Below are 23,806 nucleotides of genomic sequence, written 5' to 3'. Positions count from 1 at the left end.
TGGGTAAAGGATTTCATGGCTGACCCAGCCAGACCAGGACTCCCACAGATCCCAGAAGCCCCTGACAGCTCCCTTTTGCCCCCAGAAGGAATCATAATGCTCCTCTCCCCTGCCCTCCACACCCCTCCCCTGCCCTCCACACTCCTCCCTTGCCCTCCCCTCCTCTCCTCTCCTCTCCTCTCCTCTCCTCTCCCCTTCACACTCTTCATCGGAGATCAGCAAACTTCTGTATAGGACCAGATAGTAAATATTTTCACTTTGCAGGCCAAGAGGCAAAATCAAGTTTAACCACATCCCTGTGATTGTACTGCACTGAGCAGCAGTGCGAAGCGATGAGAACGGTTTCTGTAGAAACTGCTCGACTCGCCTTCGTAATGGGAAGGCATAGACGATATGTAAATGAGCAAGAGTTCCAACAAAACCTTATTTATGGACACTAAAATTTGTCATTTTTATGTGTTGCAGAATATTACTCTTCTTTTGATTTATTTTCCCCCTGCTATTTAAAAATGTAAAAGCTGTTCTTGGCTTATTGGCTTGTAAACAGCAGGCTGCGGACCAGAGTTGGCCAGTGGGCTGTATGTACTTTACTGGCCCCTGTTCTAATTCTCGACGAGGAAATCACCCTCCAGGCAATGTTGATGCACATTAAATTCGAGAATCACTGTCATAGAGGGGAACCCGCTATTTCCCAGGTGATGCTGACGCTGCTGGTAGGAGCGCCATACGCCGAGTAGCACTGAGTCTCACCTTCACCCCCATTTCACAGATGGTAAAACTGAGGCCCAGAGGTGACGTACCTCTATCATATGAATCCAGGGAGAGGCTTCTTCATCCCAGGATACAGAGCAGTGTGGCTTTCTATCTCCAGCCGCCTACAGAGAACTACCCTGCCAGCTCACACCGCCCGAGGCTCTAGCTGAGACGCAGGAAATGTACATGTGTCCCCTGGAGTCCCAAAGTGGCAGGGCTCCAGTGAGTCATTTCCCAGGAGTGGAGATGTGTGCACTGAGGCATCCCCAGGCTGTCAGCCAGCCCCCGCCCGACCACCCTGCCCTGCCCCTTAGAGAAACTCCCTGCTTGGCTTCGGGGATCCGCAGAGCAGTCCAAAAGGAAAGCTAAAAGCCCCCTCGTGAGAAGGAAAAGGGGAAGAATGGGGGCTTGGCTGTCAGACTTCCATGATTTCTAATCTCATTGGTACTAGTTGAAATGCGAGACAAGTTACTTAACCTCTTCGAGCCTCAGCTTTTCCATTAGTAAAATAGAGAAACCTCTGCAGGGTTGCCATAAGGATTACTGATCACATCTGTCAAGTGTCCAGAACATAGTACAGAACTTTTATATCTTTATTGGCCACCCTGGCATTCTGCCTTAACCACAGAGCTACCCAGCCCCAGCCTGGACAGCCACAGAAAAAGCCTCCGTGATCCTCCCGGTGACACACGGAACTGTAGCTGTGTTGATGTGCTTATGGAGGCAGTCGCTGTCCCGTGCTCTTGTGACATCCCCATTGGTGATTTAGTTTGGAGTGTGTCAGGCCATGTCACTTGGGTGTCCTCCAAGGTCTGGGAACCCACTGGAGTTGTACACCAACGTCTGTGAATCTGTGGAGATGTGCATTTTTCTGAGCGAGATGCCAGAGTTTTCATAAAACCCTCAAAGGGTTTCATGTTCCAAAAAAGTTAAAGGGCACACATCTATAAACACAATGCATAAGGAAGCACCAAACTTTTAGGACAGATTCCTGGATTTGGGAATCAGCTCCCTGAGCTGATATATTTGGCACATTGTGCATCATCTAATTCAGATCTGACTTTCCATTTCCTCAGCCCTAAAAACTATAATTAGCATACCTGTCCCACCAATCCAGAATCGGATGACATCCTGGGAAGGAAAACCTGGAGTAGGGCAGCCAAGAATGGGGATGGGGGGCTCTCAAAACTGCCACCAGGTAAGCAGGGAGCCTGGCAGGGACCACCCTGCAGGATACATGCCTTTGCTTTCGGTTTAAATATGGGGGGAGGGGCAAAACAGGTGACACTAAGCTATGGTGATGAGTAGGATCATGGTGACCCTAGGGGAGGGTCAGTGAAAAGGGGCACGAGAGGACTGGGGGGTGCAGCCCAGGTTCTAGCTCTTAGTCAGGGCATAGCAGCACCTTTGTGAAAATTCGTCTAGCGGTATACTAAGGGTTTGTACCTATTTTTGCATGTGCGATAATCCAACAAAACGTTTTCTCAAAAAATGTTCAACTGAGAAAAGTAGAAGTCCAAGGTAAAATCATCCCGTTTGGGATCTTTCTATGTAATTTTGCAGTGAAATTAGCACACAGCTTGAAGAAAGAGTGATTTATATATAAACACAAATAATAGAGTAAGATTTTTAAAATAATCTGAAGGCCAGATTTAAGTATCTTTCTTCTTAACCCAAACGGCTATCTAAGTCTGCTTACATAACATTGGCTTTCTTTAATTATCTCCTAGGGCCCACAGGCTGTCTCGGGCCTCTTCACAGCCATGAGAGACCTGCCTCGGTCTGGCCTATTTTGGGTAGCCCGTCCCCCAGGGCGGTCGCTCTGCTCCACACGCTGCTGACTGTAGGGCGCTGCATGCCCCCCCATCCCTCTCTCCTTCTCTAGGCTTCCCTCAGATGGGCTTCTCATCTCTCTCCTGTAACACCTGCTTCTCTCCCTCGAGTGGCTTCCACTCATCAGCCCACCAAACCCATCGGAAGGAGGAAAACCTTCTCCTGACCCCACATTCCCCTCCAGGAGCCACCCCATTTCTCTCTTTCCTTTAGAGCCAATGTTTATTTATTTTTTTAATTTATTTTTTAATTAAGTTTATTGGAGGTAACATTGGGTAATAACATATAAGTTTCAGGTGTACAGCTTTATAATACGATGCCTGTATACTCTATTGTGTGCTCACCACCCAGTCTAGTCTCCTTCCATCACCACATATTTGACCTCCTTTACCTTCTTCCTTCCCCCCGCCCACCCCTCTTACCCTCTGGTAACCCCAACACTGTTTTCTGTGTCTATGAGTTTGTTTTTTTGTTTTCTTTGTTCCTTTGTTGCTTTCTGTTTTATATCCCATATATGAGTGTAATCATATGGTTCTTGTCCTCTTCCATCTGATTTATTTCATTTAGCATGATGCTCTTAAGATTCATCCATGTCGTTGCAAATGGTGATACTTCATCTTTTTTTATGACTGAGTAGTATGCCATTGTCTATATGTACCACATCTTTAGTCAATCATCCATAGAAGGACACTTAGGTTATTTCTATGTCTTGCCTATTGTGAACAATGTAGAGACAGCGTTTGTAAAAGAATTGTCTCCCACATGTTCTCTCTCGGAGGACACTGAGACACAGAGAGGTTAGCTATGCAACATGATAGTACATGACTGAGTTGGAATTAGAATTCAGACAGTTCCTCTTTACAGCCTCAGTTCCCATCACTGATCTGCTTGTGCAATGTCTGTCTTCTCTACTAAACTAGTGGATCTATGAGGACAGGATCCGTGCCTCCTTGTTGAATGAATGAATGAAAATTGTTACCATTTCTTCAGACTCCCTGGAGGAGGGTACAGACCTGCCATTCTCCAAGCCTGTATGTCTCAGGGAGGCTGCATCCCAGGGGACAGAGAGGACCTTCTGAGTGACTCTGCTCTGGCCAGCATATACTTTCCTTCCAACTCAATCCACAGGTCTCTTGAGAAGGCCAGCTGGGCACAAAGTCCTGTGTGAGGAAAAACTAGTCTAGGTAGACCTAGAACTCAGTAGAACCAAATAGTTGAAGAATGAAGGAGGGTCTTGCGGTCGGTCTTGAGTGATCCAGTAAATGGATCCAGGGTGGAAGAAGACAGGCCCAGCAGAGACAATGAGGAGCAAAAGCCGAAGGTAGATGAGGACAAGACATATTCATAGGCCTGAGAACAGATGGGTTTGGCTGGCCCCAAGGTCTGTGTAGGACCCCAGAGGGGAGTGGGCCAGCGAGCGCCTGAGTGCCAGGCTAAGCCCATTCTCCCCTTGCATCCTGGTGATCCAAATGAATGGGTACTACAGAATATTGCCTTGCGAGCTCACTCATCCAAAAAGATCACCTCTATAGAAAAAGAGTTGCCCCATTATGAAAATTTATATTCTGCTAAGTAAGGGTAAGGCTCTAAAGCCAAACAAACTTCCAGGTGCCAATTAAATACTCTTATCTCTGCCTTAGACTTGGCAGAGAGTATTTACCAAATCCTTCTGCCTCCCCAGGCAGCCCCAGGCCCTTTTCTCAGCCCAGGCCTGTCTGCCCCTCTATTGGATGGCTGCTGCTCCCGGTACAAATGCTCATTATGCCTTTAGCACAGCTCTATTATCCTCTGCTTAATTGTCCCAAGCCCAGCTGTCCCTGCCCAGTTGGTCCTTGGTTACTGCTTTCCACCCAAACTCACCACAGAACCAGCCAAGCTCCCTCACCCAAGGGACAGACGTCCAGCCCAGCTCCTGCGGTGTGGCCTCACACTCCACCCCCCATCCCGAAGGCTGGCACTTCTGTGTGGTAACTGGGTTATGCAGGCATTTATTCTTCTTAAATACAGCTTGCCAAGATTATCATGCTGAAGAGGACATGGTTTAAGCAAAAGCTTCTTTGGAGTTCCACGCTCGGTGGCAGAGTAAGGGGCCAGGGCGCCCCTTCTCCATCTCCTGACAGCCCCTTGCTGGTGACTCGTGCCTTCCCCCACTCACCCTGTAAAGTTTGAGAATGGAGGGAAGGACACCTGGTTAACTTGGCATATCATGAGGAACCTTCTAAGAAGCTTCTTCCCAGGCTCAAGGAAAGGCAGGCTGGCAGAGCCCTGCAGATAACCATGTGCCCTGGGCAGTGAGCAGCAGGGGGCCCATGGGCCCTGCCTGCAGGGAGGCCCCTCCTCAGAAGCTGGTGGGTCGCCCTCTGTGGCACTGCCCTGCAGAAGGTTCCCTCTGTGACGGCAGGGAAACCTGTGGTCCGTCCACAGCGATCTCCCCACCACCTTTCTCCTTTCTGGTTGAACTTCTGTGCCTGGCTTTATGAAAGGAAATATCTTGCACCCCCAGGGGGCGTCTCGTCTTCCCTGAGCTGCCCACCATATTCTGATGTACTTAGCCACAGGAGAAGGCAGGGAGGCAGTGGAGGGAGGGGATGGCCTTGTCCAGGGACTTGGGTGGCTGGACAGCAGCCCGGCCACCCGGGAAAGCTTACCCAAAGGAGGAAAGGACTGTTTCGCAAGCGTGGCTGGGTGCTCTGAGCTGGCCTGTCGGCCCCTGGCATGCGGCGAGGCCTATTAGGAAATCAAGGAGCCGCTCTGTCTGCTTTCCAGCAGGCGCCACTTCTCTCCTTCCTCGGCTTTGCTCAATTCACAGCTCTGGCTCCAGGGCCAGGCTGGCGGGTGGGCGGGCAGGCCGGCGTCCTCTGCCACGGGCCCGGGGCCCGCCAAGCGCCTGCTCTTGCCTTAGCTAGTGTTGTCTCAGGGGCCCCTGAGCCGGCCTGCAGAATCACGCCGACAAGACCAGGCGGCTGCTGGTGGCCATCTCGGATGGGAAGGCGGGGTGACCCTCGGGGAAGGATTCCAGGCGGCTGCTGGTGGCCATCTCGGGTGGGAAGGCGGGGTGACCCTCGGGGAAGGATTCCAGACTGTTTCCTTCTGGGTTGAGTGCCACCGCCCTTATCTCCTTTCCTGCCAGGCGGGGACTCCTCACTAGTCACACAGAAATGAAAGCCCCACCCAAGACGCACAGCCCCCCACATACTTGAAGCGGGAGGGCCTGCCTCCAACTCCATTCATCCCACCCGGTTATCAGTCAGGGGAGCAGGAAGCGTGCATTGGGCTGTATTATATATTTGGTCCAGAAGAGGACAGGTTGAGAAAAAGAGCATCCAAAACATGGAGCCACTTTGGTGGCTGTTCTGAAAGTTCTTTGACCTGTCAATCAATTGAGATCTCAACTGAGATCTTTCTTGGAGGGAAAACAGCTGTGTGGAGGGGTGGGGGGCAATCATTAGGTTCAGGGATGACTGGGATACAGATGGGGGCCATGGTGGGACTGAGTGGAACAAGGAGTAAGAGCCATGAATAAGAAGAAGCACGCATGGCACAGCCCCTCACCTGAGTGTCTTGCAGGCCTGGGTATTATTATGTGAACGTGGGAATAATCTTTGGAATATGGGAATATAGAAAACTGAGGCCCTGAGATTTCAACTGATGGCTCAGTTTCTGAGACTCGTTGCTTTGAGAACTGAAAGCAGAACCCCAGCCTTACAACTCCTAATTCTGAACCGGGTTTAATGTTCTACCTCCGAAGAGTAGTCTCCCCCAGACACGTAGGCTTGCTGTTGAACTGCACTTTCTGGAGGCAGGGGACTGGCCTAGTTGACCCCTCAAGGTCTCGCTCAAGTCCAACAGTGGCTAGTTCTACAGGCGAGTTGCTATGGGAACTATAACTTTGAATTTCCTGGCTCTGGGGCTGTGAAAATCACAACCTGAACCTTCCGTTGATGTGGGTTTCTAGATTAATTTCCTGTTTGATTGTTTACTTTAGAGAGCGGAAAATGCCTTTGCAGGCAGCTAGTTCCCTTCACCAAGAGGCTTATCACACCCTCCCCCCACAGCCAAGCAAGGTCAAGTCCAGGACTCAGGTGGGTGGAGGTGGGGAAGCCAGGGGATGGGGCCAGGGGCCAGGGCTGGGGGGAGGCACACCTAAGAGCAGATGGCAGGCTGGGGCCCCCTCTCCTGCCCTGCTCTCTCCTTGTGCTAGCCAGGTCCCCGCCCAGTAACCTGAGTTCAGAAACTGCCTGGTGAGGGGCATCTGCCCACTGTCTGAGCCCCATGTCTGGCCCCCAGCCAGCCTAAACCCCTCCCCTGTCCCAGGGAGCTGTTTTGTGCTGAGTCAGACACAAAATGCAGTCATTCCTTCAGAGGGGCATCCAGAGGGTACTGTGAGGGGGAGTGATGGTCCCAGGTGCCACCGGATACCCAGTGCCTCCGGGCTGGGCCCTGCTGGCTGAGCTCCCCGGGGGAAGCTTGGAAAATAACTGCTCTTCCGTCTGCCTCTCCTCTGACTGCACTCGGCAGGGCCCCGCCGCTCCAGCAGAGAGCAGTGGACAGTGTGCCCAGTACCATAACTCCATCCTGTTCCCGGCTCCGGTCCCCAGGGAGCAGTTAGCCCTGGCAAGCTCAGGCGAAGCCCTGTGGCAGGTGTCACAATCTCCTGCCGTGATGACCGGCTTGCTGGGAGCAGGGCTGCTTGGTCACCTTCAGAGTCCTTCTCCTACCCCACCTGCTAAAACCCTCAGACACAGGCAGGAACACTAACCTACTTTGTAACTGGGGACCCTGATGCACAGGGAGGGGAAGTACAACAGGCTGGAGGTCTACTGACTGGCAAGATGGTAATCCGGGGGGCTCCCGACCCCTCACCGCCCCTTCCCTTCTCTGAGTGACGATATGATGTACCAAATCAGGGCACTTTCAAGAACAAAAGGGATGCTGTTACTGTTTACTTTGGGTTGATGGGTAAAAACCGGAGCCATCCCCGGCAAACCAGGGTGTGTGATCACCCCATCCTTTCCTGTCCTCACCCCATTAGCGCTATTTGTGTGAGACTTCCTCGTGGGGCAGTGGTTATGTCATTTGACTACGGAGGCAGATGAGACCTGGGTTCAAATCCTGGTTTTCCATTATTTGTGTTCTTTGGGAGGTCATTTCCCTCTCTGTGCCTCAGTTTCTGCAGCTATAAAATAAAGATATTACAGCGGTATTTAACTCAGATCAACGGGTGGAAGAATAAAATGGATCTTAAAATGTACACATCGCTCAGAGCTTCACATCTAGAGCGAATACTCAAAAAATGTAAGCCAGGTGCTGACTGAGGCCCCGGAAAGTGTTGGTCAGCCCTCAGGAGACCCCTTCTTGAAAGGTAAAACCTCAGGGCTGCCTCAGGCATGTTCTGTTTGCCCTTTAGGAGAGATCCGTGGACATCACGGACCTCAGGGCGGCAAACACAGAATGAGCCACAGAGAGGACGGGCAGGCTTCTGGAAGGGAAGGGAAGGGCAGTAAAGAAGAAGCTGGGAGGTGTTGACAGTGGTCACGGCCAACGTCCCCGGGGTTTCAAATCTTGACTCAGGGTCCTGGGAACTCATGGCCACAAGAACTCTATGAACAGAACTCACCTCCTGTCCTGGCCTTTGGCCAGGGCTTGGCCCCCAAGAGGAGCCACTGGAGCCATGGCCCCGTCCTCTGGCTCCAGTATCTGCAGGATTCGGTGTCTTCTCTGAGCCCCAGATTACGTTTCCACCCCCTGGGGCCAGCTGTGGGCTGAAGCATTCCCCCATGTGACATTTACTGTGGCCACTTTGTACAGGGCGGTTTGCAAGCTCGGCAGGAAGGAGGCTAATTATTGCCTCCAGGGCGCCTGGTCGCAGTTAGGGTGCCGGCCCGCCTGCCCGCCTTACTCAGGAGGGCTGGCAGCCAGGCCACAGGGCACAAGCTTGGACTGAAGTCCAGGTCAGAACCATGAATTTCCTTGACATCTGACCATAGCCACTGAACTAGGGCTCCTTATTAGGCTAGTAGAAAAGTGGCATTTGGGACAAATTCCTGTCCCCTGGGATGTCTGAATTGCAGTTAGGCACAGAGTGATAATAATAAGTAATGAACGTATAACAACATTGATTTCATAGTTGCCCTGACAGGCTGAGCAGCCTGAGCATTCGCATGTGTACCTGCGTCACAGCCATGCCAGCCCCTCCTGTCCACTCCAGAGGAGTGATATTTCTTCTCTTATTTAAGGTTGATCTATGCACTTGACCCTGTCTTCTCGTCTCTTCTGATTATGTCCCGCCTCTCCTGCATTCCACCTACTCATCTCTTCCTCTCGCCTTTCAACCTGCTCAAGTCTCTCCTACTTTTAACAACCATTCCCCTCGACCCTTTGCCAGTCTCTTTCTTCTAGCATCTTACCCTTCCTCTCTTCCATAGGCAGTTTCTAAAAAGAAAGAAAGAAAAAAGAAAAGAGAGAGAGAGGAGAAAAGGAGAGACAGACAGAGAAGAAATAACGGAAACTCCCAAAAATGAAAAAAATTATGCACCCTTTTGGGCTCCACTTCCTCTCCAACCCCGCATTACCCAGGCTTCCACCTGCCCCTCCCCCTGCACTGAAGTCATCATGACAAAGGTCACCCGTGCTCACCTAATCACCAGATCGGGGGAGCCCTGGTCATTGTTCATCTTACTTGACGTCTCTGAGAATTTGACATTGTTGTCCTCGTACTTAGAACTTTCTTGGCTTCTGTGACATCACTTCTTCCTGTTCCTCTTAGCTCTCTGACTGTCCTCCTCCTCCTCCTTGGGGTTCCTCCCGCTTTATCGCCTTTTAAATGTTTCTCTTTCCAGGTTTGGAGCCCTTACCCTCTGCTCTTCTCATGTCTTCTCTGCCTTCTCCCAGGACATCTCACTCACACTGTGACCTTGACTAACACTGGGCACCGCTGACCACAGCTAGTCAGTCTCCCACTAAGTCATCTTCCCCGATATCCCTAAGGACCATAGACTCAACGTTTTCAACATTGACTTCATTCACATTCCCCTAAACCAACTCCTCCTACCTTCGAGTATTGTTGGTGGCACCAAGCCCCAAACCTGGGGGTTCTCCATCTTCAAGATTGTCCTTTTCTTCACCCACACTTCTGCCTCCTACAGACGTCTCCTCCCATCGTGCCTGCCTCCATTCAAGCCATCATAATTTCTCACAGCAGCTTCTCACTGGTCTCCTTGTCTCCAGTCTATTCTCCAAACTGTACAAGGAAGGAGCTTTCTAAAATGCAAATTACCTTCCTACTCTGCAGTTTAAAATCTCAGTGGCTCTCTAGTCCCTTAGGATGAAATCCAAATTCAGTAGCATGGCATCTAGAGCCCTTTAGAATGTAGTCCTTGCCTTCTTTGCCGTTATGTTCTCTCTCTCCCCCAGCACCATATATTTTAGCATCTTGAAATACTTGTTATTCACCAGTGCACTCTGCTAGTTCACATTTTTAGCTTTTGTGCATCTGCCATATGCTGCTGCTTATGCCATATGCCCAGCGTGTTCTCCACCACCACCATTCCATCCTGTGTTCCAACTCCATATACCTAGCACAGTCGCTTGATTCCCTCCTGCTAGGCTATAAGTTGCAAGTCGTCTTATTCTTGTTTTCACTGTATTTACACAGTATTTAGAACACAATAAATGTTGCATAAATATTGTTAAAAGGATGGACGGATAGATGGATGGATGGATGGATGGATGGATGGATGGATGGATGGATGGATGGATGGATGGACGGACGGATGGATGGATGGACGGACGGACGGACAAGTAAGTGAACGGGTAGATGGATGGATAGGTGGATGAAAGGACGGATGGGTGGATGAAAGGCTGGACACATGATGTGTGGGTGGATAGAAAGATGGATGGATAAATGGATGCCTTGGTGGAAGGAAGGTTGCATAGGTGGATAACATGGTGGATTAATAACTTGGTAGGTGAGTAAGTGGGTGTACGGATGGGTAGGTGGATAAACAAGTGGACAGATCGATAGATGGTGGCCATTGCAGACACAGAATAGGTAAAACGAATTCAATTTTGTTAAGGTCCAAGTTGATTGTTGTCATCAGGCAACAAAAGTAAGAATTATAAGCTCCAACAAGCAAAATAAGAATTAACTAATGTGGGAGAAATTAAAATAATTCACCAAGAAAGGATGCTGACCCTGGACTTCCGTGCACCTGCTAGTTCTTCTCGGACTTGCTGTCTGTCTGGCTTGTTCAAGCCACTTAACTACTGAGCCTCGGTTTCTCTGTCTGTTAAGTAGAGATAATAATGCCTGTGGCCTTTCTCTCTCTCCATAGGAGTGTCACGAGGGTAAATGGGATGGTGCATATAAAGTATATCAAGATCTTCAGGGAAGATACATGTTTATAAAGATCTACATTTAATAATAATAATCACACCTTTCATTTGAATGGAGCTTTGCACTTTTCAAAGCTCTTTCACATACATTATCTCAACTGACTCTCAAAACAATCCTAGGCAGATATTATCCCAGTTCTCAAGTGAGGAAACTGAGGTGCAGAGAGATTAAGTGACATGCCCAAGTTTTCTCTTGGTGACTAGCAGGTCTTCTGGCTCCAAGCCTGCTGCATATTTTTGATGACAGCCTCTTTCAGATAGATTATCTACTTCTCCGTCTCCCTGAAGAGACCCAGACATAATTGACCCTCTTCTTGATGACTCAAGATCGATATCACGAGCTTCGGTTCCTGTACCATCCTCTAGACTTAGCTGTAGATGCTGATCCAAGTCCAGCCGAGGTACAGGGTGGAGGGGCCTGGACTTGGACCCGAGATCACTCCTGAGATGCAGGTGGCCATGTGCAGCTTCCCAGACCGCGTGCCACGCATTGGGGCCATCTCCTCTGCCTCTGCCTCCTTCTTCTCCCTGTCCCCTTTCTCTCCACTGTCAGCATCCGTGCCCATCCCCAGGGCTTCCTCAGCCCCTGCAGACCTCCGCCTCCCACTCTCGGCTACTTCTTTTCTCTCTTCTTCCGTACTCTCAGCACGTGCCGCCACCGCCCTGGCCCTTGAAGCCAGCCAGTCAGAATCCTGGATTGTCCCCCCAGCACACCAGCCAATCGTGTGTGCTCTGCAATCTCACTTTTGCTCCCTTTTTGCTGCTCCCAACCCACCCTCTGCTACCCTCACGGAGGAGGCCTCCTGCAGGCAGGGTCAGAGCTAAGCTTTTACTGCGGCTGCATTAGGCTGCTTGGGTTCGTTCTACAAGGTGAAAACTGTGCTTTTGGTCAGCTGAGGCAGTCAGGATGGGCTGGCCAGCCTGCCTCCAGTTGGCGCTTACGTCTCACTTCTTCATAGACGAGAAGTAGTGATCTCCGGTGCTCCTTCTCCTCCCGTACCTACGGCAGCCCCACGGGCCCTTCCATCAGCACCCTCCTTCCCACCCCACAGGGTGGCATCCCAAGCAACCAGCCCGGCTCCACCCTGGGCATGCTTCGGGCAGCATGCCCATGCCCTGTGGACCTTCCCTGGGACACCAGGATGCTCCCACCAGGCTGCCTTTCTCCCTGGTTGCTGTCAGGCCTCCCACAGCCTGACTCGGAGCACCTTGGCCTCTCCCTCAGGGAGGATGTGATGGGTGTGTCCACAACAAGGCTCCGGCACAGACAATAGGACAGGAATGCATTAGCTTCCGAACAAACACTGTGTGGGCTCGCACAATTGCCTTGGATTCTGGTCCAAGAAACACATTTCGCCGTTCGAGGGTGAGGGTGGCTGGCCTGCCCCAGCCCGCCCACACCCCTGTCTGTGCCAGAGACTTTGATGCGTGGGCTGCCCCTCCCCCCACCCCAGGGCCTTCAGTCCCTCGTGCGGGCAGCCCTGCATCCCCCACCGGCACAGCTTTTCTTCCAAACAGTGAAGACAGGGAAGTGGGCCAGCGCCGCCCAAGCGGAGAACAGCCCTGCGCCCCCAAAGACTGTCTGCTCCTGCCACCGCTTTTTCAACCATTTTTTTATCGTGGTAAAACATACGCGACCTAAAGCTGATCGTATTAGCCATTTTTAAGTGTGCAGTTTAGCGGCACGAAGTACAGATTGTTGTGCAGTCATCACGGCCGTTCATCCTTCTCCAACTGGAACTCTGGCCCCGTTAAACAGCAACCCCGCGGCCGCCCCGCCCAGCCCCTGGCCCCCACGGTTCTGCCTTCTGTCTCGATTTCACTATTCCAGACTCATATACCTCACATAAGAGAAAGCACACAGCATTTGTCCTCGTGTGACTGGCTTATTCCACTTAGCGTGACGTCCTCAAGGCTGATCCATGTCATAGCATGTGTCAGAATTGCCTTCCTCTTCGGGGCTGAATAACATTCCATTGTATGTATAGACCACATTTAGTTTATCCATTTCTCCCTCGGTGGACACCTGAGTTGCTTCTACCTCTTGCCTATTGCAGATAGTGCTGTTGGGAGCATGGGTGGACAAGTATCGGTTTGAGTGGCCACTACTTTTGAGACTGTCTTGGAGTTAAATAAAGCATCATCTCCAGAAGATCCCAAATAAAACCTGCATAAACAAGAAAGCTCGTTGGCTCTTCAGCATACCAGCAGGGATTTATTTATCCAAAACTAGCTGTCCCTCAGGAAGAAGCAGAGCCCTGAAGAAATGGAACACGGAACGGTTTTAAGTTTGGGCCAAGGCGGAAAAGTGTGGAAAGATCCTACACTTGGGGCACTGCCTACAAAGGACAAATCAAGGACAATTCCTAGGAAGCCACTGATCACCCAGAGGCACGGGAGCTTCTAAGAAGGCCCCGAAAGGGGTTTCAGGAGGGAGCCCCTTAGCGTTGTTTCAAGGGCTCCCAGGTGCGAGGCAGGCCAGCCTCTAGCTGTGCCACAAAGAGCAGGGTGCTCCTCCTGGCTGTGACAGGTGTGGCAAGTTCCCGCAGGTGAGGAGTAGAGGGGGCACTCTCCACAGCCCTCTCTGCCCTCAGGCTCTCAGGGTGCACTCTCACAGGCTGGCCGGGAGAGGCCAAGTCAGCGTCTGAGGGAAAACAGGACATGGTCTGCCGCCACGATTCTCTTCACAAACTCTGCATCCCCGCATCTGTGAAGGACAAGCACAGTGAAAAGCGCCCAGTCCTCCCGACTTCCTTGAGAAAACCCAGCAGGCTATTTGCACTCTGTGATTTTTGGCTTAACACAGACTTTCCCAAACAACCAAGTGAAAGATAAGGTCGGAGGACAGGCTCTGGAGTTGGGAGCCACCCGCCTCACCCTGAGTCTGTCCCCTGCCCTAACAGCCAGGAACCCAAGGCCCTGCCAGGGAGGAAGCAGAGCAGGGCCATGGGGATGAGCCCTGAGGAGCAGGTCCCCAAGGGAGCTTGGTCATGCAGGGGACAGGAAAGAACATGGACAGGAACTAGGCCAGTCACAAAGGTACGGGGAAGAAAAAGAAGAGTAGGAATTCCTGGACCCACGCTGCGGGGAGCAGGTGAGGGGAGCAGACGGAGGGGAGCAGGCGGAGGGGAGGCAGGCCTCGGGAAGAAATGGGAAGAAAGAGACACTCGCTCATCAGGGCAAAGTGCTCAGCTGACCAGAACATGGAGGCTCTAGGAGGCTTTCTACCCAGCGCTGTCAGAAGTCCCAGGGGCTACCTAAAAGGAGAAGCAGTCACCTTTCAGAGCATCTAGGACTTGTCAGGCCCTGGCTCTTCACAGTATTTCCTATAATGTTACCTCACTTGTCACTAAACCCCAGAACCCCTAACAAGCTAATATCAGGACAGACTATGACCCCAGGTTCATCTCAAGTCAAGCATTTATTGAGTACCTACTATGGCAAGCATTTATTGAGCACCTACTGTGTGTCAGCCAACATGCTAGGTGCACAGAGCTGACCCCTTTCCTCCTTCCTATAAGCTTCCGGTTCTGCCTGCTCCCAGCTTTTCACCCAGCTGCCACCACCGCTCCATCTCTAGGAGCTCTCTTCCCTCCAGGCACCCCACTGTACCCCTTTCCTGTTGTTTCTACCAGCAATTTCTATTTTAATGATTTTTCCCACTAAGCACTACGAGAAACCTATGAGGGAACAAAGCTACCATCAGAAAGAAGTTCTAGCAAGCAGAGTTCTAATCTGTTCCTGTCTTCCCTGCAGAGAAAAAGGGGCTAGGCCCACCTTCCCGCCCCCACCTCACCCCACCCCTGGCCCCATCCCAGGCAGTCACAGGGCACCTCCCAGTCTGTGAACCAGCCCCTCCCAGAGCAGGCTGGGTTGGATGCTGGACCCAGGTAAGCCTGCTGCCACGTGAGTCACCTCCCTGAACTTTTTCCAGAACCTACTTCCTGGTCTTCGTTCTCGACTTCCTAGATGAGGGAGCCCCTTCCCTGGGTGTCCCCTAGAGCCCCTCCAACCCCCAGGCACTGGCTTGGTGGAAGCCTCCCTTGGCTTTCTGCAACCCTGGGAGGCAGGAAAGCTCCAGAAGCTGACGCCCACGTAGCTGAGGAGGAACAGCCATGTGCTGCAGAGTATCCCCACTGCGACGTATTGTAATTTTTTAGCCAGTCCCCTTGTTAGTGCTCATTCAAGTTATTTGCAATCTTTTACTCTTAACAATCGTGCAGCGATTCATGTCCTAGTGCATGTGCATAGGAGAAACTCCTGCACGTGCTATCACTGGGTCAGAGGGTTTGTACACTCGCAATGCTGATAGTTATCACTAAATTGCCACCTAAAGAATTATACCAACTTCTGTTTCCACAAGCACTGCAGGCTTGCAGACTCATCACTTATAATTTGCGCCATGTCTGCCCTGGTAGGAGGGGTGTGTGGAGTTGGGATTTCACATCCTTCTCATTCTCGCCTTTTCAAGTGTGTGCACCAAGGCGAGCTGCAGATGAGCGGCCTCTCGGGGTGAGCCTTTCTCGCTTGCGGACTCTCCTTCTGGGTGGGTTTTCTCCCTGCCTCCCAAAGCATATTGTTAACAAATATTTCCGAGTGCCTACTGCGTGCCAGGCACTGTGTCCAGCACCAGGGAGAGCAGTGGACAAAACTGAGGCCCTGCCCGCGTGGAGCTTGCCTTCTAGTGGGCGGAGACAGACAGTAGACAGACAAGTAGCTGATATGTCAGGGGTGAGATTTAGAAGTAAAGCAGGCGATGGATGAGGCTGATCAATTGCACAGTCTGGCCAGGGAAGCAGTGGCTGATGAGGTGATATTGGGCAGAGCCCTGAATGAAATGGAGGAGGAAGGTCTGCAGACATGCGGTGGCTGAGAACCCCTGGATAAGAAGAGTGCAAAGGCCCGGAGTCGGAAGTGTACCAGTGAGTAGAGCATGCACACTAATGGCCGTCAGCAACTTCACTGCGCACTGGATTGTCCCTCGTTCTCCGCCTGTTCATTATTTGAGCGGTTCAAGGCCTACCTCTACTCATTCATTCCAAAATGGTTTCTTTTCTGCATATCTGCTGAGCCCAGGTCTCCACCCAGTTCTGACCAAGTTATAAAGAGGAAGGAGATACAGAGCGTCTCTGGTCAGTGAAGCCAGGCCTGACCTGTCCCCTGGAGTCCGGCAGCCTTGATGTCCTACGCACTCACAGAGCATATATCTCTAGCCCTCTTGAAGCAAATGCTTGTGGCTCCTGCTGGGGGGAGGCGGGGGAGGCTGGGTGCATGGATGTAACATGACAGAAGGGAAGAGGCAAGGAGAATGTGCAAAATTCGGATTTCAAGCCAGCAGTGGAAACAGCCCCCCTGGGTTGTGTGTAATTTTACCTCTGCTTGGACATGTCAGGCCTGGGTCGAAAACCTTGACTCCAGTTCTCCGTCAGTGGATAAGGATGCTCACCCTAAAAATGCCTTCGTCTCGTGTCCTCCCTACCCCCCACCCTTCCTTTAAAACAAAACAAAACAAACACATAAAGTATATCGACCAACACTAAGCAAATCCTTACCGTTGCCAGGAGCTGGGCTAGGTGTCACAGGGCAGCAAAGATGAGTGTGGCACCGTTCTTGCCTGCAGGAAGCTGGCAGTTCAGACTGGAAAATACCTTTTCCCTGGTGTGGAATGCTGAGTGGGCGGAAAAGACAGAGTCCTCAGGGAGTGAGAAGCAGGACAGGGCACCGTGGACTGGGGTGATCTAGAAGTCTCCAAGGAAAGCTGGGAAGTGACCTGGGCCTTGAAGGATAGAGAAGAGTGGGGGGGCCGAGACAGAAGGTTCTAGTAGATAGAAGAGTCACCCAGTCTAGAGCAGGTGATCTAGAGGATGGATGTGCTGGTCGCTATAGCGGGGGAGCAGGTACAGGTGGAACTGAGGCGTATTTCGGGGTTGGGAGGAGAAGCACTAGCCCGCAGTGCAAGAAGTGCTCGGCGGGGCTTGAGAGGACGGTGGTGGGGCTGCTCAAGCTGTGCCTGGAAAACGTTTCTACTGCGAGTTCAAGGGAAAAAATGAATTTAGAAAACAAAGAGGAAAATAACAAATGTTGACAAAGATGTGGGAAAAGCAGAACCTCCAGACGTTGCTGGAGGGAGTGTAAAACACTGCAGCTTCTGTAAGTGTGTCAGGTCCTCAGAGAGCGAAACATGGAGTTGCCATGTGACCCAGCAGTGCCGCCCCTGGGTGTATACCTAAGAGAACTGAAAACCGTGTCCCCACAAACACTTGCACACAAACGTCCATCTCAGCATTATTCATAATAGCCAAAAAGTAGAAACAACCCAAATGTCTACGAACTGCCGAAGAGATCAACAAAACAGGGTGGAAAAATGAAATCTTATTGAGCAGTGAAAAGGAATGAAGAACTAATTCCTGCTTACGACACGGATGAACTTTCACAACGTTATGTTCTGAGTGGAAGAAGCCAGTCGCAAAAGGCCATGTATGATTCCATTTGTATGATTCCATTTCTACGAAATGTCCAGAATAGGCAAATCCATAGAAACAAAGGAGATTAGCGGCTGCCAGGGGGCGGGGGAGTGAGAACTAACTGCTAGTAAGTATGGGTCTCTCCCGAGGAGAATGAAGATATTCTGGAATTAGATGGTGGTGGCTACACAACCTTGTGAATATCCTAAAAGTCACTGACTTGTATACTTGAAAATAGTGAATTTGATGTTATATGAAGTATATTTCAGTTTATCCCAGGGAGGGAGGAGAGAAAGAAGAATGAGATGAGGCAGGTAGAAGGAAGCCTGGACGGGGCCCTGGCCAGTCCCGGCTCTGAGCAGCCTGGCCATGGCCTCGGTCAGGAAGCCATTCCAGCCTCTAGGTAAGTCAAATCGGCCGTGGTTTTGCAGAAAAGAGCTTTGATTTCTGAAAGTCCTCCTATAGCCAGGGCTCAGGATCACCTGAGACCATGGCTGAGCCTCCCCTCACCAATCAGGAAGTGTTTAAGCTCATTTCATTTCTCTGAGGATTTTTGCCGACTAGTTGTTAACAGCTGATGACCCCAGCATATTTGCCGCTGCCTTCAAACACACCTGCGACCTTGCTCTGCCAGGCCTCTGACCTGGCTGAGGTGCCTGGGCTCCATGACCACGGCCTTTCTCCAGCAGCTCAGATCCGGTAGAGAAATCACTGCTTCCAGGTGCGGCGTTCCTGTTGCCCTCTGACCCTTGGAGATGCTCGTTCCAGGCTACATTAGGGCTGGGGCCAGGGGGCCTGGCTTCTAGGCGCTGGCTGCTGGTGCCCAAAGTCGTGTTCTCTGCCCCTCTCTTCCACAGCTCTTACAGTCTCAGGATGTGAAGGAAGACGCCGTCTTGTGCTGCTCGATGGAGGTGAGCAGTACCGCGGGACATCCCCGACCTCAGACCCAGTGCACGGTCGTGAACGTTCTGAGTAGACATAGACTTCTGCATCCAGAATGGTCAGCCTCAAACCAGAGTGAATGTTGATGGGAGACCAGCCCACCTCTGGCTAGAGGGAGAGAGGATTTCTGGCTCCCTGGAGGGAACTGCCCTGGCATCGTCCATTTTCCTTCTGTTCCCAAGACCACCTTCTGCTTGTACCAGGCGCATCATGCAGATGACTTAAGAGATTCCAGGTGGTCCCCCTGCCCGAAAATATCTCCCTGAGCTTTGGTGCTATGGGGATGGGGAAAGGTTTTCTGAGGCTTGAATAACCTGTGTTGGCACTGTCCACTCCAAAGCAGCCCCCTGGGGAGGTGCCATTCCCATTCCCAAGGTGTGGCCACTGCTCAGTGAAACTCTTCCTCTGGGATCTTCAGACACTTGGGTCTGGCCTAGTCAGGGGGCAAAGCTTTGCCCTTAGAAAACAGCCCAGAGTCATTTGGAGTGGAGTACGGTGAGGGGAGGAGCTTCCAGGGGGCTCCTGCCTGGCTGCAAGGCCACACCCAAAAACCTCGGAGGCCAGAAGTGCTGGGTGAGTGTATGGGACAGTCACTTCATCCACCCGTTGAGCTCCAGCTGGATATCTTACATGAGGCTTGGGGCAGGGGAAAGAGGGGAGAAGGAGAAGGCATGGTTTCCATCCACAGAGAGCTTCTGGTCTGACTAGGGCTAGATCACACACACATACACACACACGCGGATGGAGCAGTACAGAGAATAAATGTGGGTACAGATCCCTGAGGAGTCAGGGGGGAGGTTGAAGCGGGCGTCAAGGTTTTGTGAAGAAGGTTGCACCTTAAAAACAATGAGATAGGTCTGGGGGTAGGGCTGAGGTGGGAGTAGGGGCTGCTGGCCAAGGGTGCGCAGATCCAGAAGATTGGGGCTCCCTCTTCCCAACGGGGGCTTTTCTAGATTATCGAGGACCTCTCTTGAGGGCAGGCCCTCTGGCTGGCCTTCTGCCCCAGTTTGTATTTCTCTCCCCTTTGTGTTACAAGTGTGGGCAGAGGTCAGTGCTGGGTGTGTGGAGGTAGGATAGGGGGCAGGAGGGAAGGAAAGAGAAATAGGAGACCCATCCTGCTCTCAAGTTCCACACGGACACACGCAAGTCGTAATGAATAAGCTCATTCCCAGAGAGATGTCTAGCAAGTGAAAATTAACACGCAGCCTAATCGCCTTTGAAGGGAGCGGGTCACACAGCCATTGAGGGTGTGGGTGGTAGTCAGGGAAGGCTTCTTGTAGGAGGGGAAGCTCTTGGGTAACAGGGAGACGCCGTGTGTTCCTGGCGAGGGCCCTTTTCAGCCCTGGGCAGCAGGCAATATTCCGATCTCTCTTATTCCTACTGGCAGATTGGTCGTTAAATGTGGGCTCTCACAGACGGCTATTTCCACACTCCCTCACTCCTAGGCCTTCTCCCCATGGCACCGAGGCCTGGGCCTGCACCTTCCTGAGATAATCCGGCTATTTCCTATCCTTGTCCCAAGCCCACCCGACCAAGGTGGGTCAGGGGACCACTGTGGGGTCACGTTCTGTCCTGACCCCCACTTCTCTCCCCACAGCTGCAGAGCACAGGCCGGCTGCTGGAGGAGCAGCTGCCCGAGATGATGACAGAGCTCCTGGCCAGTGCCCGAGACAAGATGCTGTGCCCCTCGGAATCGATGCTGACCCGGTCACTGCTCCTGGAGGTCATCGAGCTCCATGCCAATAGCTGGAACCCTCTGACGCCCCCCATCACACAGTACTACAACAGAACCATCCAGAAACTGACAGCCTGACAGCCAAGGGGCCTGGCAGGCGGCCTGAGGGCAGCTGGGGCCCTGGCACACAGGGCCAGATGGACAGGCGGGAGGACAGGGGTGGCCCTGGCAGGAGACAGAAATGGGGAGGAAGGCAGGCAGAGCCGGCGGCCAGTCTGGAGCCAAGCGGGGAAGGGATCAAATCCCTAGGAGCGCCCCCCCCAAACTGAGGCCCCCCTCAACCGAGCTCCCCCAGCCCCAGCATGCGGCAGCTTCACCAGTAAGGGAAGCATGTTTCTTTTTCATGGTGGCCTGGCCCTCGCCCCTCCTCACTCCCGCTCCTCCTGCCCCCTCCCATCAGACGTGTCCCCTGCAGGGCTTTGTACAAGGGGTTTCATCTCTGTGACTCCTCCCCTGAGGCCGGGCAGCCCGGCACGCCAGGGTACCGCTTGGGTCAGAAAGGACCTCAGAAGGCTGAAAAAGTGGGTCGAAGACGGGCTTGCATTGTTCCCTCATGCTGTCAGCCATAGTCGCCAACTGGCAGCAGGCGACATGTAGCAGATGTCCGGGAGGACAAAGGCAGGCACGGTCCCCACCAGCCGCCCATAATTGAAGGCCTTTGTCTACTCGGCGGAGCTGGGGGACAGAGGCCTTCGTTCTCCTCAAGCCTTCACGCTCCACCCCCCACCCCACCCCCAGCTTCCGAGTCCTTCTCCGGGACCCCCCGAGCCTCAGGCCCAGGGGCTGGGAGCAGGCAGGGGAGCTAGAGTTTGCAGTTCTACTTGCACTCTTTTGTTTTATTGTGTTTTATTTTTCAAAAGTCAGCTGCTTTGAAGTCTCCTCTCTCAATGAAAAGAGCCTGTGATGCGATCACACAGACAGCGAGGAGGACCCCCTGATTAGTGGGAGATCAAACCCGGCCCCCTCTGGAAGGATTCTAGCCAGATACAGCGTGCCAGTAGCCAATTAGGGTAATTGGAAACTTCTGCCCCGGCGGGGGTCCCGGCTGGAACCTGTGCTCCCAGCCCCCGGCTTCCAGCACCTCCCTTCTCTTATGCTGACTCCGCTCTCTCAAAGGGCTGCTAGGTTGCCGCTGGGAGTGCATTACCTGTCCCGACCCAGGGCCTTGTGGCGAGCTAGGCACAGAACAGCCTGGCAAATTAAAACCAAAACACCAGGGGATGTTTCTCGCTCCACACACAGGTCGTGTCCCAAGCTCTGAGGGTGGGGACGGGGGTCGTCTGGCTCCCTAGGACTTGGCGTTTAGCTCATTGGGTTGTGTCACTGGCCTAGCCTCATCACAGGCAAGATCCAGGAGCCCAGCCCTTCCACAGCGATCTGTGTGCTTCAGGGGTGCACAGTATCCCCAGGGCTGTTAGGAACAGGATCATTCACGGAGTCATGAGCAGGACAGGCAGGGGACCAAGCAGGGCTGCCAGACGGAGCTTTCCAAACTGGGAACAAGGCTGGAGCTTCTTGGAGGTGCCAGGTCCTGGGAAGAAGACCCTTCTCTGTTGGAGGAGGGTCGGGGTCGGGCTCTGGGATGTTGTCACTGGCATCTGCACAGCCCCATCTCCGGGTTCTGGAGCTCTCACTTTGATGAGCCCCCAGAAAATGACCTTAGCCCAGCAGCTTCTTAATTTACTCCTTTACCAAGACCATTGACGCCCTGGGTCACCAGAGGCTGCCTGGCTGCACAGTCCAGTCAGACTGGCCAGGAGGTGAGGGCTGGAGGGGGTTTCCCCTTTTTCCCCTTGTTGACCTCGAGTCTGGAAGAGCAGGGTAGGGTGGGGAGCAGCTTCCCCAGTACCCCTGGCTTTTTTGCCAGCTACAACCTCCCTTCCAGTCCCAAGATGGGAGCCTGTGCCAGTCCCCAAAAAAAGAGGCTGTGGGAGGCCCAGGTTTACTTAAGACAGGTCAGTTCTCTGCCAAGAAGCCCGTGCTACCCTGGCCCCAGGCTTTACCTTCTCCCTTCTTCCCAAGCTTTCTCAAGCTTCTCCTCGGCGCCTTTCGTCCTCAGCTGGCACCCTCTACCAGGGACTCCAGAGGCCGCGCAGGAGGCCTTGAGGGAAGAGCCAGACTGATGTGAGGAGGTTCAGAGAGGGAATCGTGGTCTCGAGGAGTCAGGTGGCCGCGGCCCGGCGAGCAGCCACACGGCTGGTCCTCAGTCCTCAGCAAGGCGCACCCGTGCCGAATGGCCTTGCTCCCCTCAAGTGGGGTGTGTGTGCGTGTGCGTGTGCGTGTGCGTGTGCGTGTGCGTGTGCGTGTGCGTGTGTGAGTGCATGTGAGAACAAAGCTGGGCCCCGAGGAAGGGAGAGGCCTAGGAGTGGCAACGTAAGGAGGCAGGAGAGTGGGGTCCTCCCCCACCCCTGGGTCAGAGAGCGAGCTTCGTGCAGGGACCCCAGACACTGTGTGTACAGGGACCGACGTTCCCTAGAACGCCGAGACAGGTAGCATCGTGGGCACCAAGGGCCTCGCGCCCCTGCCTCTCAGTGGCCCTTACTGGGGTCTTGCCTCTGGGCCAATCCCTCCTTGACTGTTAGGACCAGAGTGTGAAAAAGTGAGATATAAATATGTATACATATATAAATATATTTTTAATTACGTGTCGTGTCACGGTGGCTCCAAACATATGGTTTGCCTAGTTTATTCCATTGCTTGAAAGTACTTCCTGACCAATCCAAAAAACAATTTAAGCTGTTTTTCTAAATGCAGGTTGCTGCAAGGAAAACGTTTAAAAAAGAATTGGGTTTGTTGTTTTTGTTTCTTTGTTGTTTTTTTTTTAAGGAAATAACGGTAAAGCCTAAAATCTGACACTCTGAGGCAGCTTCCCACTGGAGACAACTCAGACAGGAACTGGGGGGCAGAAGTGGGCTATCCCACAGACCCGTCCCCCTGCCCTCTGCCGAGTGAGGAAGGCCATATCCGAGTTGACCTCTGAATGTATTTGATGGGAGGCAAAACTGGATATTGCATTTCCAAGGCTTGCGTTGTGTTCCCCATGGGCCCGCGGCTTTCCCAGCACAACGAGGAGGCAAAGTCCGGCCGTCCGACGTTAGTCCCGTCTCCATCTCTCCCGTGCCAGCCAAGACGAGGTAGTCACTGTTTTCCTCTTAGGTGGCCAGTCTGCTCGCCACAGCCCTGCTCCCTCGGCCTCGTGGCTCTGCCTAAGATCTGGGCCCGCAGCCCCGAGAAGGCTCCTACCCTCCCCTGGACAAGGTGGGAGTCCCACCATCCGCCATGAGGAGTGTGCACCCCCAAACCCAGTTTCGTCTGTTCGTCCTTCCTTAACCAGTCTGTAAACCTTCACGGTTTGGGGATTGTCCTGTTCATCCATGTAAATGTAAATGTTGACCGAGTCGGTATTTATTCTAATTTTTATTTTATTTTCTCGAGGGGATGGGGAGGGAGTGTGGGAAATGTACCACTGATCACGCCCAGGGCCGCTGCAGGAGCGGGGGCCCAGACAGCCAGGCCTCCATGAGGAGCAGCCCCCTGGGGCCGCCCCAGACACCAGTCCCAGTCTTATCTGGCATCAGAACCAGCCAGTGTTCCTCGTATGACAGACTCTCGGGCCCTGCCCATGGAGTCCTGGCCCTCAGCTCCTGGGCACTCTTTTGGGAAACCTCTGGCTGGGCCTGTGAGG

The 23,806-nt window shown here is 52.7% G+C and overlaps 1 protein-coding gene and 1 long non-coding RNA gene across 7 annotated transcripts in view; one reads left to right on the top strand and one right to left on the bottom strand.

Annotated features, from left to right (window-relative positions):
* Positions 1-23,516, top strand: part of CTIF (cap binding complex dependent translation initiation factor) — a 260,002-nt gene extending 236,486 nt beyond the window's left edge. For all 6 annotated transcript variants that reach the window (XM_011360859.2, XM_011360850.2, XM_011360883.2 and 3 more), the window contains 2 exons: positions 18,302-18,355; positions 19,984-23,516. In XM_011360859.2, the coding sequence (XP_011359161.1) occupies positions 18,302-18,355; positions 19,984-20,199 (270 nt within the window). In that variant the 3' untranslated portion in view covers positions 20,200-23,516. The remainder of the gene's footprint in view (positions 1-18,301; positions 18,356-19,983) is intronic.
* LOC111740541 lies at positions 1,326-5,990 on the bottom strand. The gene is made up of 3 exons (XR_002780640.1): positions 5,235-5,990; positions 3,600-3,746; positions 1,326-1,604 (listed from the first exon to the last, which is right to left on the bottom strand). It is a non-coding gene; the product is annotated as an uncharacterized LOC111740541 (long non-coding RNA).
* Positions 23,517-23,806: the final 290 nt, after the last annotated feature.

Source organism: Pteropus vampyrus, unplaced genomic scaffold (genome assembly GCF_000151845.1).
Source record: "Pteropus vampyrus isolate Shadow unplaced genomic scaffold, Pvam_2.0 Scaffold3, whole genome shotgun sequence".
Classification (NCBI taxonomy): domain Eukaryota; kingdom Metazoa; phylum Chordata; class Mammalia; order Chiroptera; family Pteropodidae; genus Pteropus; species Pteropus vampyrus.
Note: the sequence above shows the minus strand (reverse complement) of the source record. Positions and strands in the feature narration are given on the sequence as shown.